The following is a 16,989-nucleotide window of genomic DNA, read 5'->3' on the forward strand; positions in this document are numbered from 1 at the left end:
CTAACATTTTATCTACGTGGGCTTTGATTGTTGTACAATGCTATATTATTCCAAAACACTTGATATGCTTTCCATCATGATCCATAAGCTGGCAGGAAAGATTTACAAAAAACAGATAATATAAAAATAATTGATGATATGTATTACATTCAGATCCTGACAATTCACAAAATACAAGTGCAATGAAGTCTACTCTTAAAGCTCAAAATCAAGCTTTGGACACGGATTCATCGATGGGCAACCGAACCCCATCCTGGTCTGCTAAAGCTTCACTGTCAATCACAGAACCAGCGTTCTGTTGCCCATACAGAGGATTGGCAAAGGAGTTTTTAGTGTCACTTTTGCCATTCTTCAATGGCTTGGAATAGTAGGCGCTGCCATTTTTGGCAAGCTGTAGATTGTCGCCAGCGCTGCCATTGGCTGCGCCTGTTGGCTGCATTGTCATGTCATACAACTGATTACTGACAGCAATGCTGCCATCAGAGTTATGTTCGATGATTTCATCATGAAAACGTTCATGAGGAATGTTGTCTCTTTTGTGGACTTTGCGAACTTTGAACACAAACACAAGAATAATGACTGCCAGTATCAAGAAGAAAATCACAACTGGCACAGCAATGATCACACCCAGTGATGTGGAACTCTCCTGCTGCTGTTTAGGAGCCACCACTGTGGCATTTATGATCGGTTGTGCAGTTGTTGTCTTAGATGTTGTTACAGGAGCAGATGTTGTTGGTCTTTGTGTTGTTCTAGTTGTCTTAGTTGTTGGCTTGGGTGTAGTGGTTGTGGTAGTTGTAGTAGTTGTTGTCGTTGAAGTAGTTGTCCTTGCTTTTGTTGTTGGTCTTAATGTCGTTGTTGTTGTTGAACTCTTTGTTGTCATGGGAGCAGGTGTTGTTGTTGTCGTTGTTGTTGTGCTTTGAGTTGTGGTGGATGATGTTGTTGTTGGTATAATTGGACCTAAAATTCAATTCAAATTCCAAAAATAAATACATATCTAAATATAAAATTCATACCGAAATACATTGTACCATGCAAACCTATGGCATTTCTAAGGATGGATTTTAAACCTTCTACAGGGTTTTTCTATTCTAATTACTGAAAAAAATAATTCTTTAAAAGTTAAATAAGAGAAATTTTTAAGCTTTTTAGATGACTTAATATGCTAATGTCCACAAGCCAAACGTTTCTCAATTCTATAGAGGACTTTTTAAATTTTTCAAGGTGTCAAAGATTAGGAAGTTGATGAGTAAAACACAAACTTTTAGTAAAATCATTGTGAGAAAATCATTCGACAGTGGATACTCACCGTCACACTTTACACCAACATCCTCCGTATGATTACAGTTGTGAGTTCCTATGCCTCTGTTACCACACTCCCATATCTGGCTCTCGTTACCGAAACATTTCACATTATCAAACCAAATGGGGCCATTTCCTGTGCCAAAGAAAGCCTCTTTGACCGGCTTGCCTCCTGTGAGCCCTAGCTGGCGACAAACAACCCGAGCAGCGGTCTCGTCCCAGAAGTCATCACAAATTGTCCCCCACTGGTTTGGACCCTGGATGTACACCTCCAGACGACCTGTATAATTGTTTGGACCATCTACCAAACGAATCTTCTTGGGTTCTGAAGAGAATTCATATTCCTTAAAGTATTAAAATTCTCAATTTACAGTACATAATCTTGAATAATTATAAGTTTAAAATTCAAGCAAAGTATTACAGTATTTAATATCAAATCAATCAAAGCATATATAAATGAAGTATCTCCATATGTACCTATCATATCATTGTAACATGATGCATATGCCCCTGGCTCATTGTAGAGACACAGATCATCCAAGAATGTGGAGTTGAAGCCAGTGTTCAGACACGTCATCAAAGTCTTCTCTTCTCCCTGACAAAAATAGCCTGTCACCCATCGTTTGGTGGGCACCAGTTTAGTGTTGTGGTCATAACTGACTATTCCATCCACATAATTGAGTTGTCTACACAGTACTTTAGCATCAGCGGTCTTCCAGGACCAGGCACACACAGTGCCCACTACACCGTCGTAGCTCAGTTCCACTCGCCCCGTGGAGTTGTCCTTCCCCCCCACCAAGCTGTACTGAATTCCTTGAAAAGAATATTCGTTGCCATTATAACTGTCGGGTAACAGTAATTTATATGCATGTTGAATTGTTACAGGAGATAAATCTGAATTATCAAATATGAACTTATGTTTTTATGGAGGCAAGTCATCATTTTTTTACATTAATTTCAAAAACAATACAACAGTGTCATAGAAAATATTGATGAAAATATATCTTGTATTTTTCTCTAGTTTTTCCATTACGTTTATCAAAATAAAATTTCTCCCTGCATTTATAATCTGAAAGTATAATTTTCAATACAATTAAAGACAAAGATTTCAGTGAGTTTACCTTTGGACTGGTAACACAAAATTCCAGCATCATTGGAATGGAATGCACAGTTCTTAAGGTCCGGCTTCAGACTGTGAACGCAGTCTATCAAATTGTTCTCATTACCATTGCAGTGGACCTGGTTCATCATGATTGGTTTACGGTTCTTCATGATGTGTAAATAAGCCACGCCCCCTGCATAACCTAGTTTCTTACAAGTTACATTGGCGTCTCTGTCATCCCAGCTGTTCATGCAGACACGCCCCCATACACCATTAACCCTTATCTCCACGATTCCATGTAAATTACTAGATAAACTGTCTGGTGCTAGGCGAACCTCAAAACCTGTTTAAAACAGTTTTAATATTAGCATATTAAACATGAAAGTATAACGTACAATATTAAATAAATTTGTAAATAAAATATATTTAACACAATTTTTTTCTTGAAATATGAATTCACTCTATAGTCCTGCTCCATCTTCCATTGTTGTAGGGTTTTAATATCATACTGCTACACATGCGTGTACATGTATAAAATATTATACCAAATGATATTTATCTATGGTTAACTTTTTATAATCTTACCTGTATCCACAATAGTTTTATTGCTGCACATTACAGAAGCGTACATCCCACTATCACACCTAGTCTTGTTGAAATCATAAGTACACTCCGTAAAATCCTTTTCTTTCCCACTACACTTAACATTGGTGTAGAGAACTTCTCCAGATATATTTCCGTAGGCTGATCCATTAATGGCCCTTCCGTCGACGTAATCAAGACCGAGGCTGCGACACACTACAGTTGCTGCAGCGTTACTGAAGCCCGTGTCACAGATGCCGTACCATTTCCTTTGCTCTTTGTTGTAGACCTCCACCCCTCCCATTGGTGAATCATGGCCCTCGTTTAATTTAACTACCAACAGAATATGTCATCTATAAGTTGTCTGGCTTACAAACAAAACAATACAATCAAAATGGCTATGTTCTAAAAATGTAAAGTTTTGACCAATGAATTTAGAATAGTTTCAACCATGTATAAATCCATATTTATAAGAACATGAAGAAAAAGTTAAATCTAAATGATATATGTGTATGTCACAAGACTATTGTTTTTAAATAAAATCAAGAAAACTTTTAATTTGATATAAAAGAAGATTCAATCTTCATGTTTTTTTAAGCAAATATTCTTTCAGTTAATATTCCTTTTTAAATATGAGTGACACAGATGATGGCTACCATTCTTAAAACAGAACACTGAAGCATCGTCTCTGTGGGAGTCACAGATAAGGGGCAGCAGCCAGCTGGCGTCCGAGTAGCGATCCACAAACCCACGGTGAGGGCACCACCGCAGTCCAGCTTCATCCCCCACACACTGAATGTGACTCTGCCAGATAGGTCCTGTAATCATTGGAGACAGTATTGTGCCATAATATATTGAATGTGTATCAATTATAATAGGAAAGCAAGTTGTGTCAGTTTGTTATCGTCTTTTTTAATAATTATCTTTGTGTTAATCTTCGTTTCAATAAAAAATTTAAATAAACATAATCATGATGTTAATGGTACAGGAGTGTGAAAATTTCATATAGTTGGAAGTCGTTGGTTTCAAAAACTAGTCCTTTTTTCAGTGACACACAACAGTAAATGTAAGAGGACACTGAGAGCCTTCCTACCTGAGCCCTGCCCATAGGCTGCCCCAGGCACAGCCACACCCTCACTGTAACCCTTCTCTCTACACAGAACGGAGGCGTCCTTATTGTCCCAGGAGGCATCACAGATAGTCCCCCGCTGCTTCTCTATAGAAACCTCCACTCTACCATAGTGACCACCACCATTTATGTAGTATTTGATAGCTGAAAAAAATGTGCTCTTCATTAATAATATAATCAATTTGTTTATCCAGTAGTTTAGCTTAGATTCCATAATACTTAACACACTTTGTACATACGGATTATGACTGATCAAAAATCATTCGTTATAACAATATACATTTACATTCTTAGCAATACCAGTAATATAGAACCACTTAAAAAATACAGAAACATAAATATCCCAATCTACTTAAAATAAAAAAAAAAAAAAAACTCTAACCAGACTCTCCAGTGTCATTAAAGCACAAGACAGAAGCGATGTGGGAAGACGAACAGTTGCCGAGGTTTAGCCTGGTGTTGTTGGGACATTCCAGGAGAGAGGCTTCGTCTCCCGTACAGTTGAACCCACTCAGCCAGTATGGTCCACGGAGACTGCTGATGGTGGCCAGCTCGTCGTGGTAGTATGCCATCCCGTTCTGGTAGTTCATGCTCCGACACATTACGTGCGCGTCGGCGTCGTCCCAGTCGCGGCTACAGATCCGGCCCTCCACTCCATAGTGGGTCACCACTACCTGACCTTTGTTATCGTTGCCTCCAGGCTTCACTGCAAACGTGTACTCATCTGAAATGTATGGTGGTTTGTTAATTTACTTGAAGAAAACCTCTTATGTATAATTTATAAAATCATTTATCTTATCATATCATAATAAAAAGTAATTTAGTAATTTTCCACATATTTTTGAGTAAAATTTTGATGATAACCTTAGATAAAAAGAACTTTTTTCTATGTTGTAAAAGTATAGAAATGTTCCTGTTTTATAGTGGGCAAATTGTTGAAGCTGAAGCATCTAATTACATACTGTTTTAAAATAGTTCTCAACATGCTTACAATTTTTTTTTCATAATTAGAAAAATTGACAATTTTTGGAAGTTTGTTGAGCTCTATACTGTGCAACAATTTTTTATTGAATCATTAATGAAAATGAATTTGATCAATACATGTATTACAATTCAGTGCATATAGATCCACAGACACATTTAACTCAAATTAGCTTACCATCATTGATTTTATCTTCCACACCAAAGCAGACAACTGAGGCATAGCTGGCTGATTCACACCTCTCCTCACGTAAACACTCCTTCACATTCTTTTCTCTGCCGTTACACCTCAGTGTATTGTTCATCTGAATATACTTCTCGCCGACCGCTCCGTAAGCTGAGCAACATATGGCTCTGCCGTCATTGAAGCCCATCTCCCTACACACTACGCGTGCTGCCTTATCGTTGAAACCAGTGTCGCAAACCCTGAGCCATGTCTTATTCTGATAAATCATCACTGCACCACTGTGACTGTTGCGATTAAGTATTCCATTGGAGAGTTTCACTAGAAAAAATCAGCATCAAAGGATCTTAATTTTAAACAATCACAAATCAATTTAATATCAAAACAATGTGTGGTAGTTATTTCCACTTATAAATTTATTTCTATCATAATGAAATCATATATGTTGCTAGTTTACGTGTGATTATCTATGCAAATACTTTGTTTAATGTATTTAGTGTAAATAAGCCCACACCAATTTAATGTTCATCGGACATCTGATGAAAAAATAACAAGCAGGTGAGCAATGAAATAATAAAATTATTTTTGAAGGCAAAAGGCTGTATATAAATAAACTTCAGCAAACGATTATACATTTTGTACTTTTTTCTGATTTATAAGGTAAAACAACTCAACATGCGAAAAATAGAGTGAAAATAGAACAGAAAATAGACCAGAGTTTCATGGATGTCGGAAATTTAAAATAATCTTATTTGTATAGTTTTGTTTAAAAAACGAGCTTGCAGGTCAGACGAATAAGAAATTAAATTGGTGTGGCCTTACCCAAAAATGAAAATTCATACATTACAGTGGATGCATTAATACACCAATAAAATTTCTTCTTTACGATTTCTAAACAATATACAAATGGAAAATTGCCCTCGAATTCTATCATAATTCATAATACATTATTTAATGGGCATCAAATTCCTACATAGATTTTTATGCATAATCATATACTGTAGATGTATAAATATGAAGCTTCCTTCCATCACAAAGTCCCTTTATTCTAATTACCATTAGTGTAACACTGCACTCCAGCATCATCCTTGTGAGTTCTGCAGTAAATGGAGTCGGTGATTTTCCAGCCTTCGTGGGGACAGGCATTCAGGTTCTCCTCGTCCCCCTTACAGTGGAACATGGTCCCCCACACTTTGCCTGTCCCTTGGTCTTTATAAGAGTTGTAGTGGGCGTCTCCTGTACTAAAACCGAACATTCTACAGAAAACCTCTGCATCCCTCTGGTCCCAGTAGCGATCACAGATTGTGCCCCATTTGTCATGTATGTTAACCTCCACACGTCCGTATCGGAAATTGCCACCTTCCATTCTGTAGCTTATGCCTGCAAAGGATGATAATTCTTTCTTATATTCATAGATTTTTCTTACAATATTTTTTCACTTATAAAAATAATTATTCTATGTTGCTATGAATTATTATCAAGATCCATGCATTGAATACTTATGACCTGATTAACTTTTGGAGTCCTGATTGCTGTAAATTCCTTATTTTACGCGAGTACTTAAATCCCTAGTTCTGCTGTTTTGTATAAAAGAGCGAGAACATAAAATCGCGATCACCAATTTTTTTGTTATAATTTTAAAATCAGCGAGGGCTGCCTCTTGCTATTTTATGCGGAAATTAATTTCTCACGTTTCATTGGGAATCTACAGTATTTAATGAGAGATGAAACCTATGAAAAGTTACAACTACTCACCACCACTCTCCACACAGAGAACTCCAGCATAATGCTTGGATTTACACTGTGTCACATTCCCAAATCCCACATGTTGACATTTGTCTAGCCTTGTCTCGTTCCCTGTACAGTTGAACTGAGAGGACCAGTATGGGCCAGTGGAGTCTACCTCACTCTTGTAGTGGGTGTAGGCGAACCCCTTGGAGAACCCCAGCTCCCTGCAGGCCACCCCCGCCTCCACATCGGTCCACTCGTCGTTACAGATCCGACCCTCACTGCCCAGGTAGGTCAGATTTACCTGTCCTGTGTATGGAGTGTCCGAGGGCAGGGAAATGGAGTACTCTGTCCGATAGAAGTTAAAATGAGAAATACATGTACCTAACAGATTTATATATTTTACAACCAGTACAGTAAGCGTAACAAATTTGTTGTAAAGTGCCAGGAGTTAACAATTATATTTTTGGTAATTTTTCTTTTTTTTTAATTTGCAAACAGTAGAAAATGTGCTATAACAATGTATCAAATTACATGCAACCTAAACTACTGAGAAAATGAAGTCTTAGATACCCTTAGTTGTTGTGGATTCATTGTAGCAGGCCACCGAGGCATAATCCTGTGAGACACAGGTGTTGAGACCGATAGCGGGGGTGCTCTGACAGTCCGTCAGGTGTCGCTCGTCACCGTTACACTTGAAGGAGCTCATTATGGGATTTTTGAAGCTGAATCCATAAGGCGAGCAGCAGAGAGGAATGCCTCGCTGATATCCCAGAATTCTACAGGTGACATCTGAAGTATTAAACCATATGTGTGTTTTATAAGTTTGAAAGCATCAAGGTGCCAGCCATTAGGTTCAATTCCCATTAAGAGAAATTATCACTATCAAGGAGAGGTATATATGTACTGGCCTACTATGGTTGTCAAATTGTTCAATTTTTTTAGCCAGAAACTTGCTTTTCTTTCTGAATACTCAGACCTTGTGATGATTACTGAAGTGACTCTTTGACAACCCAAGCATAAACCAGATATAGTTAGTTTACGGGATATACAAACCTGCTTCTTTCTGTCCAAATCCAGAGGAGCAAATTGTTCCCCACTGTCCATTCACATACACTTCCACTATACCATTATTGCGATAATTTCCTCTCATCAATCGGACTGCAATATGTATATCATTCAATGTAAATTGTGTGTAAAAACCATACAAATTATCTTTGCTTAAATACGTGTACAAAAACACTGTTACAATTTACAACAACTCTTCCAATTTCCTCACCAGACTTGAAGCACATGATCCCAGCATCATTGTTATGGAAACACCTCCTAGTGTGCAATGGATCCCAAGAGACTTCACAATCCAGGAAGCTCTTCTCTTTACCCCTACACTCCACTCGAGACATCCAAATAGGCTGGTTTGGTTCTCCTACAACTGCAGGACTGGCTTCAAATCCCCCCACGTAGTCTGGCAGCTGTCGACAGAAGGTGCTGGCGTCCACATCCTCCCAGTAAATGTTACATATAGTACCCCACTGTCCATTCATGTACACCTCGGCCCGACCGGAGCCCTGGTAGTCATTGCCAATGCGGAATCTCACCCCCTCTGAAAAAAAAAGAAAATATAAATAAATACTTTAATCATCCTGTATTTTAACGCAAATCACCTTATAACTAGGGATACAATGCACATAACAATTGTGGCAATTTCCTGTATACAGAATGGCAGGGAAATTCTTGTTGTCAGTGGACTACCGTAATTTAATACAGGGCTAATTTAAAACAAATTTTAAACTACTAATTAGAAAGAGTATATATCATATACTGGGTCTGGGCATTTCAAGATGGGGCGAAACCATTTTCAAGTATAGAAGGCGAAAATAACCTTGTATACATTATGTAATCATAATAAATAGGACTTCAATCACTAAAAGGTTACCCTTTTTCTTGGAGCAAATGAAAGCTGCTCTTGAAGAGCTATCTCGACAGTTGTTTGTCTCATTAAATGGTTTCATTTGACATTCACTCAAGGATTTTTCATTCCCCGTACAGTTGACACCACTTGCAAGGATGGGATATCTTTTAGGCACAGTTCCACGTGTAGCATTTCCTGACACAAATCCCATTTCTCGACACACAACCTGAGCAGCGGCATCATTCCACGTGTCGTCACAAATGGATCCCTTCACATCATACAGCAAAACAGAAACTTCCCCAACAAAGCGACTTGTAGATGCCCTGTCCAATTCAACCTCTAGAACAAAAAAATAGCAAGATATGTATTTAAACATTGCTAGAGGCCTTAGTTAATGTCTCATATTTCTCAAAAACAATCTTACTGTATGTATCGATGTCTTTTTGAGTACACGCCAGGGTGACATAATGGCCTGACTGACATTTTCCATGATTCATTTGACAATATCTAAACATAGCCTCATTTCCTGTGCAGTTCACATCCGTAATTCCAATGCTAGAAGTAATTTTTGATATGAAAGTTCCCAGGGCTGACCCGGGCTGGGCGCGACCGTCCTTGTAGCCCAAGGTTTTACACGCCACCCTAGCATCCACATCATCAAAGTTAGTATCACACACGGAGTACCACCCTGAGTTGTTGTGAACCTGCAACTTTCCATAGTTATCAACATCTGCAGCTATGAGTCGAACTGAAAAATATTTTTCAATTATATTTGTTGCAATAGAATTACAAATAAGTCTGATAAAATCCGAAAATAAAAAATCTACATGCATTTTGTAGTCATTTCAGTTTTTCATAGAAATGTTACTATAACCAGATACAATGTTGGAGAGCATACCATTGGAATAGCATTTCACGACCATATCATATCTATGCTGATTACATGAGGATGCGGAATGGGGATCGGTATTGATGGAGATCTGACAGTCAAAAATATTATCCTCCTTCCCTTGACACACCATATGGTCTATCAGAACTGGGCCTGTACTTTTTGAAACATTTGTATTGCTGCTGTGTGTTCCGTACGTGTAGTTCAACTGGCGACAGATGACATCTGCTTCCTTGTTTGAGATGCTGCGCTGACAGATTGAGCCCCAAGTGCCATTGATGAAAACCTCCACTGTACCTTCATTTTTGTCCCCAACAATTCTTATCTGGGGTCCTTTTTTCTCTATAGAACATTGAATAACACTTTATACATCTGTAAGTCTAAATTCAACGTCACGAGTATTCATAAGCTTTTGAAGAAAATGTTGTTATACAAAGTATCTACATGTGTATCAATTGCCACATCAAATAATTCATTTCTTAACTTATAGATAGAAAAAAATAATCTAAATTATGTTCATTTACTTTAATTGTGAACCAGACTTTGTTTTAGATGCAATATTACATACCACTTTCTGTATAACAGAATGCTGCAGCAAAGCCATAGATGGAGCAGTTCTCAATACGTCCCCATTTTGTGCTCAAGTCGTCACATTCATCAATACGATCCTCGTTTCCTGTACAGGTCAGATTGCTCAGCCATCGGAGTTCCGTCACCTTACTGCTCCAGTAACGCTTGTACTGATTGGTGTATGCAAAACCTGGAAGAAAATCAAAAATAGAAATATCATCATTAATGAAAATAAGCAATTTGTGCTCAAACTTTACATCATCACCAAATTTTTTCTGATTCACTTGACTTTTTAACTGATAGAAATCATTCACTTAGAAAAAGACATGACCATTCATTTAGAAAAAAGTATTTACTGAAAATCAAAAATGTGATTTATGAGGGTCAGATGGCTGTGGCCATTTTATGGCTTTGTTTATCTCCTTTAGATGTAGAGCTCTGTATTGAGATATAGGAAAATGTTCAAATTTTAAAGCTAAATTTTTCGGATTTTTTCTTTATCCTAAAATATTAACTTTAAAGTATAACGCATATCTGATGGTTAATTGTTGACCAACAAGCCTCCTAATATATTTTATAAAAACAGGAAGTTGGACTTGCCTCCTAGGTATCCGATCTGTTTACAAATAACATTGGCGTCCGCTGCGTCGAATCCATCCATACAGATGTACCCCGTCTGGTTAAAGTAGGTCACTTTAACGTGACCATAGTGACCATTCTCCAACTCCAGTTTGTAACCTGGCAGAATAAAAAGAAAAGTGTTGGAGACCATGCATTCAAAATCAATAACATGTAACTGTAATGTACAGACAGATATAAATCCAAAAACTTAGACTTTTCCCAATAATGAGACAGAATAAAGAGGAGAGTTGGCCAGGACAATGATGACAGTTGCCTGAGCCTACTGTTGGTAAATCATTTAATAGCCTAGAGTGTTGTAATCTAGTGAAAGACAGGAGAAGACATGCACAGGGAGACAACTGTTGACTCTGTTATAGATACATAGAGTTACTGGTCAGACTAAGAAGGAGTTCATTTGAGCAGACAAAGGTGCATAATGTTAATGGGTTCTTTGGAACACTATATCATTCACAATATATATGTAGTAACATTTGTATAAAATCAAAATACACAACTCTTATAGAGATTAGAGGACAAACTTCAATTGAAGCAATCAATAGTTGCTCACTGTTGTCTGGGTTATTACACCCTGTATTATACACAGTGCGGTAAATATGCACCTAATGGAGTAATTATATACCATGTAGAGTAATTAGTTACCAGGTACAGTAATTACTTACCTAGTACACTAATTACATACCTAGTACACTAATTACATACATAGTACACTATATTAAGCAGCTAGTACAGTAATTACATACCTAGTGGAGGTTCTTTGTTGGAGCAGACAACAGATGCGTACTGTTGACTAAAACATCTGTTCACACCGTCCGTGGAACTACAGCTGGCGAGGTGCTGGTCTCCTGGCTGACAGTTCATATTCGTTTTCCAAATCTAAATGATTGCAAGATATTGGTATGAATCTTATGGACTACTTGAATATTCAGATGAACACGCTTTATTATAAGTTACTATATGCATTTTCACATACATAATTTTTAAAAGAGAAAAGAACCAGTTTGTTACTTTCCCCTGGACTTTGCTTTACGCAGGTTTTACTGTCGCTATCCTTGCATGTGTATAGGTTTTATGCAAAGAAAAACATGTGCATTTCTTTTATACACAATTTGAATTTCTTGAAGTATATTTCACAATTACTGACTATTTACGTTTTTATTATATAGGCTTGTTACAATCATGTAAACATCAACATAAACTCACGTTCTATATTCAATGCAGACGAGACATGCAAAATCAACAAGTAATCGTTGACAATTTTATAAAATAAAGATAATAAAATTGATAATTCAAGATATGTGGTACCTTGCCTTCCACGTCACCGAATGCTGAGCAGCAGATACTCTTTCCATAGACATAACCCATATCCATGCAGGCTGTGGTGGCCTCTACATCAGTGAAACCGTCGGCACAGACCAGACTGTATGAGCCAACGTCGTCCATCCAGACACGCAGGGCACCATAGTTCTCACCCTCCAGGGACATGCTCACTGGAAATAAACATTGTAACATCCTAAGAATATGAACTTGCACATAATGACAAGTACTTTTGTTTTTTGCCACTATATGTTTATTCTTTTAAGATACCAGTGTACCTTATGTCTTTAAAATTCATTGATTTTATCATTCACTGATTTATGTATTTTTCATCAATTCTGCACTTATAGACGGAATCTCATTTGAAATAGCTATATATTTTCAATCTCACTTGTAAGTTAAGGGTTACTGTAAAAGTATTCTATTTAGCTTATACCATATTTGTCCAAACTCCAAAATTGATCTTTCAACATGTTAACATAGACAAATCTTATTTAGTGCATTATTCATTACTCCTGACATTTGGCAATGTACGTGGTTTAACAGAAACGCTAATATATAGAGTACACAGCAAAATGCAATATATGTTTACAGTATCTCTGAATCTTTAAGATGTTTGCAAATCACTTCTATAAATATCAGAACTGATCAAGTTGTCCAAACTCACCTCTCCTATAACAGTATACACTGGCGTCGTTCTGATGGCTGTTACAGTAACTCTGCACATTGTACCAGCCCCTACTGGAGCAGTCCAACAGCCTGTCCTCCTTGCCATCACAGAAAAACCCAGACAGGACCACCGACCCCTTGCCTGCTCCATAAAAAGACCGCTTATATGGCCGTCCATCAGGGAAGTTCAGCTCCCGACACAACACCCTGGCATCATTCTTTGTCCAGTCATAGTCACAAACAGTTCCCACCTGCCCATCTTTGACTACTTCTACAGTTCCAAAGTAATCTTTTGGACCATTTAGTCTGACCTGCACTCCTAAAAAAAAAAGTTGTATAGATTTTATGTCCTGAATGACAGACATAGCAATAGATAAAATGCATTCCATAGTTTACAAAAAATCAATTTAATATCATTGTAGAATCATTAAAATATGTAGGGGCCAATTTTTTGCGGATTACAGGTTCTTAGGAACACAATGCATGCATGAATCCATTCTTTTGAGCAATCCCTTAAGAAAGCTTATTTGTGGATGACAGATAATCATGAACACTGTGAAAACTGACCCACAATCATTATCAATGATTCAACAGTGTAGATCTAAAATAAAAAAACTTAAAGTCTGAGGATAATTTCTGATATACAAGAATAAAACAAAAACCTCATCTACCTGTATTATTATAACAAAGAACTCCAGCGTCTTTGATGGACCGCACACATTGGAGGGAGACTTTGGTAGTCCTGGGACAGTCCTGTAGCTTACTCTCCTCTCCAGTGCAGTTAAACTCCGAGAACCAGACAGGTTGTCGACGTGTGAACACTTCCTGTGGACCCAGAACCACGCCTCCGCGATATCCAAACTGACGACAAGTGACATTAGCCTCTCTCTCATCCCAGCCATCCACACAAACTGTCCCATCTTGACCAAACTGATTAATCATCACAGCACCGTGGTATTTCTGAGAAAGCTTTACTGTAAATGCTTTATAAAAATCAGAAAGATTAGTAGGATTAAAGTAGTTGTTATAAGTATTTCACGTACAAGAGAAAGTGATCAAGTATAAAATTAAATCAATTCAGTAATTTATGTACATCAGAATACATTTAAAATGGATCTTACATTGATCTTTGTCGCTGTTCTTCACACATAGGACACTGGCATAGTTATAGTGTGCTATGCTGCATTTTCCCTCCAACTCTGTGGTTATCGCACAGTCTGTAATGCTGGTTTCATTTCCCTTACATTTAATGTCTGCAATGTATTTACTGACTTGACTGATCGTCAGAGAACCAAAGAAACTCGGGGCCAGCATGATGGCCCGGTCGTAGTGCACCTCACGACAGATCACATTGGCCTCCGCCTGGTTTATTCCGTCCGCACACACCGTCCGCCAGTCCTGTCCCGTCGCTTCCTGACGTACCTCCACACGACCCGTCATAAAGTATGAATTCTTAACACCGCCAACGACGCGAACTGCAACCAAATTTTGAGCGATATAAAATATTAATCTATATGCTTTATGAATATAGAAACATGAATGTGATTGGGAGCCAAGGGTACCAAGATAAACACCTGCATTGAATTTGACTTTATAATATTAACAATTTATATACAGGTAATAAATTGTAATACAAAAGTCAGAATGTAGAGAGAGTGTGGAGTACTTAAGAGATTTGAACTACCGACCGTTCTGGAAGCAGTAGACTCCGACATCGTTCTGGTGGTTGAGACAGTTGGAGCTGGTGACCCTCCCCCAGCCCAGGCTGTCACAGTCCAGTAAAGACTTCTCCAGCCCAGTACACCACACATTGGACAGCTTCACATCCCCAGTCCCTGGAGGCACACTGAAAAGACACCAGCCATCTACATAGTGACTCACCTAACAGTCAAACTTATGTGATTCTAACTAACTAAAATTTGATGTTTTTGGTCCAATTTATCTACTTGGGTAACAGATCCAAAAATTAAATTTATATAAGACTGAATCTGATTCACAAACACATACAAAATTACAGATGCAGATTTTTTTCTAGGTCACGTATATTGAACAAATTTTGATGCCATTAAAATTAAAGATCTTTAAATTGATCATATGCTAGCTGTCAAATTAAGATTAACCTGCATATAAGTTAAATTGCAAAAAAAAAGCCAAAAAAGAACATGTAGAATTCTGTATCTAAAGAGCCATGTTGACTTTCCATGAATATAATGTATTATATTTTACATAAAATTAAGTCCACAGTTCTTGTGTTAAATTTATGAAATTACATGAGACATTTTGAAAATTCAAGTCATTTTCACATAATATTTAAAAGCAAACTCATGCAAACAATGCAAAACATTAAAAGACAAGAGTAGTCTAAATTCATGTACTAAATTTCTTAGTTCAGAGAGGTATGCCTGTTATTGCATGTTGTTAATTTCCTATGATGATTAATTTAATTATTACTTGTAGCTTTCTCCGCTGACAAATCCCAGTTCCTTACAGACCACACTCGCCTCCGACTGAGACCAAGTCGTGTCACACACCGTGCTCTCTTCATTGTCAACCGATATCACAACACGACCAAAGTTCACTCCGCCATCTTGTAACTTTACTTGAGGAGCTTTAATGCAAAACAAAACAGTTATACAAACAAATCTAGGACTGAAAAAATAAAAACATCAAGCTAGGTTTGCTACATTTTCATTTTACTTTTACGCTGGTAACATTTATTTTCACCATATCAAAACCAACACAGACTACAACAATTCAATAACTGATGTGTCTGTACAAGCTTTGGATACCATATATTGTATGTCAGTGCATTCTATGTCTGTGTTTCTATTTAGCATTTTTGTTGGGATGCAGCTACGATCTGCTTAATCAAGTACATATGAATAGAAATACATAAAAATGAGCATGTGCAGTATCCGCAATGTTATTTTCTTACGAGATAAATGATAGAATAGGATTAAAGCATGATATGATAGAATTAATGCATGATAGAACAGTATACACACATGATATAATAGGATTGATACATGATAGGATAAGATAGGATTGTTAAAATTACATTGTAGGTACTGTAAAATGCTTTGCAGAAATTGATTGTTCAACAAGTATTAAAACATATATGATTTAGCTTATTTCTTAAAACATAAATGGATACTACATGAAATTCAATGTTTAGTCTGAATTTATTTTGCAAGTCAAAGTAGAGTGTACACATCATTTGCTGGAATACGACACAATAGCATAAAATGGACACACCTTGATAAAGGTAACAAACTGCTCCTGCAGCCAGAGAGGAATAACAGATAAATGGATCTCTCTCTGTGCATTGCGACAGGCTTTTCTCTGTCCCATTGCAATCAAAACTTCCTAGATAAGGAGCGGTTATTTGTTTTTTGTTGATTCGACTGTAAAATGCTGCCTTTCCACCTCCGAATCCCAGCTGGCGACAGAGAACGTCAGAGTTCTTGTCAGTCCAAAAAGAATCACAGAATTCTCCAATAATTCCATACCTTCTTAACTGTACAACACCGTATTTATTATCTCTTAAACTGAACTGATCTGCAAAAAATAAAAAGATCTCAACTTTTAACAGTCATATCACTTTCTCCCTTAAAAGTGTAACATTATTTTAATTTGTGTGTTATCAAGTTTTGATCAAGTTTCACAGGGCCATAGAACAATATCAAATACCTATAATTAATATTTATGCTTTTTTGTTTTCATATATATATACATATGACAATATAAAAGTGCTCATTGCAAAATTTTCCTTTATGAAACAGGAAACCAACTAATCATGGTATCCCCACGTCAATCAAATTCAATATTTGAAATAATACATTTCACAGTGGGAAAAATCCATTTGACAACATGTCAATCAAAAGAAAATACACCTTCAAAATCAAAGTAACTGCATTTACGAAATGTGATGAAGCCTTGATTGCTAATAAAAGTATCCTGAGTCTGTTACTCTTTAAAAAACCAGTCA

The 16,989-nt window shown here is 37.1% G+C and overlaps 1 protein-coding gene and 1 long non-coding RNA gene across 2 annotated transcripts in view; one reads left to right on the forward strand and one right to left on the reverse strand.

Annotated features, from left to right (window-relative positions):
* Positions 1–126: 126 nt before the first annotated feature.
* LOC105323205 (uncharacterized) overlaps positions 127–16,989 on the reverse strand; it is a 37,900-nt gene continuing 21,037 nt past the window's right edge. The window contains exons 9-35 of the mRNA XM_066087862.1: positions 16,257–16,559; positions 15,453–15,609; positions 14,690–14,847; positions 14,123–14,476; positions 13,673–13,984; positions 13,000–13,320; positions 12,321–12,505; positions 11,759–11,891; positions 10,977–11,114; positions 10,375–10,566; positions 9,816–10,148; positions 9,342–9,665; positions 8,942–9,256; positions 8,285–8,608; positions 8,062–8,166; positions 7,579–7,797; positions 7,033–7,353; positions 6,334–6,657; positions 5,272–5,598; positions 4,495–4,836; positions 4,077–4,256; positions 3,640–3,801; positions 2,987–3,316; positions 2,421–2,744; positions 1,777–2,112; positions 1,307–1,624; positions 127–957 (exon numbers count right to left, since the gene is read on the reverse strand). Of these exons, the coding sequence (XP_065943934.1) occupies positions 209–957; positions 1,307–1,624; positions 1,777–2,112; positions 2,421–2,744; positions 2,987–3,316; positions 3,640–3,801; positions 4,077–4,256; positions 4,495–4,836; positions 5,272–5,598; positions 6,334–6,657; positions 7,033–7,353; positions 7,579–7,797; positions 8,062–8,166; positions 8,285–8,608; positions 8,942–9,256; positions 9,342–9,665; positions 9,816–10,148; positions 10,375–10,566; positions 10,977–11,114; positions 11,759–11,891; positions 12,321–12,505; positions 13,000–13,320; positions 13,673–13,984; positions 14,123–14,476; positions 14,690–14,847; positions 15,453–15,609; positions 16,257–16,559 (7,586 nt within the window). The 3' untranslated portion in view covers positions 127–208. The remainder of the gene's footprint in view (positions 958–1,306; positions 1,625–1,776; positions 2,113–2,420; positions 2,745–2,986; positions 3,317–3,639; positions 3,802–4,076; positions 4,257–4,494; positions 4,837–5,271; positions 5,599–6,333; positions 6,658–7,032; positions 7,354–7,578; positions 7,798–8,061; positions 8,167–8,284; positions 8,609–8,941; positions 9,257–9,341; positions 9,666–9,815; positions 10,149–10,374; positions 10,567–10,976; positions 11,115–11,758; positions 11,892–12,320; positions 12,506–12,999; positions 13,321–13,672; positions 13,985–14,122; positions 14,477–14,689; positions 14,848–15,452; positions 15,610–16,256; positions 16,560–16,989) is intronic.
* Positions 2,007–3,869, forward strand: LOC136276283 (uncharacterized). The gene is made up of 2 exons (XR_010714755.1): positions 2,007–2,148; positions 3,621–3,869. It is a non-coding gene; the product is annotated as an uncharacterized lncRNA (long non-coding RNA).

Source organism: Magallana gigas, chromosome 6, assembly GCF_963853765.1.
Source record: "Magallana gigas chromosome 6, xbMagGiga1.1, whole genome shotgun sequence".
NCBI classification, from domain to species: domain Eukaryota; kingdom Metazoa; phylum Mollusca; class Bivalvia; order Ostreida; family Ostreidae; genus Magallana; species Magallana gigas.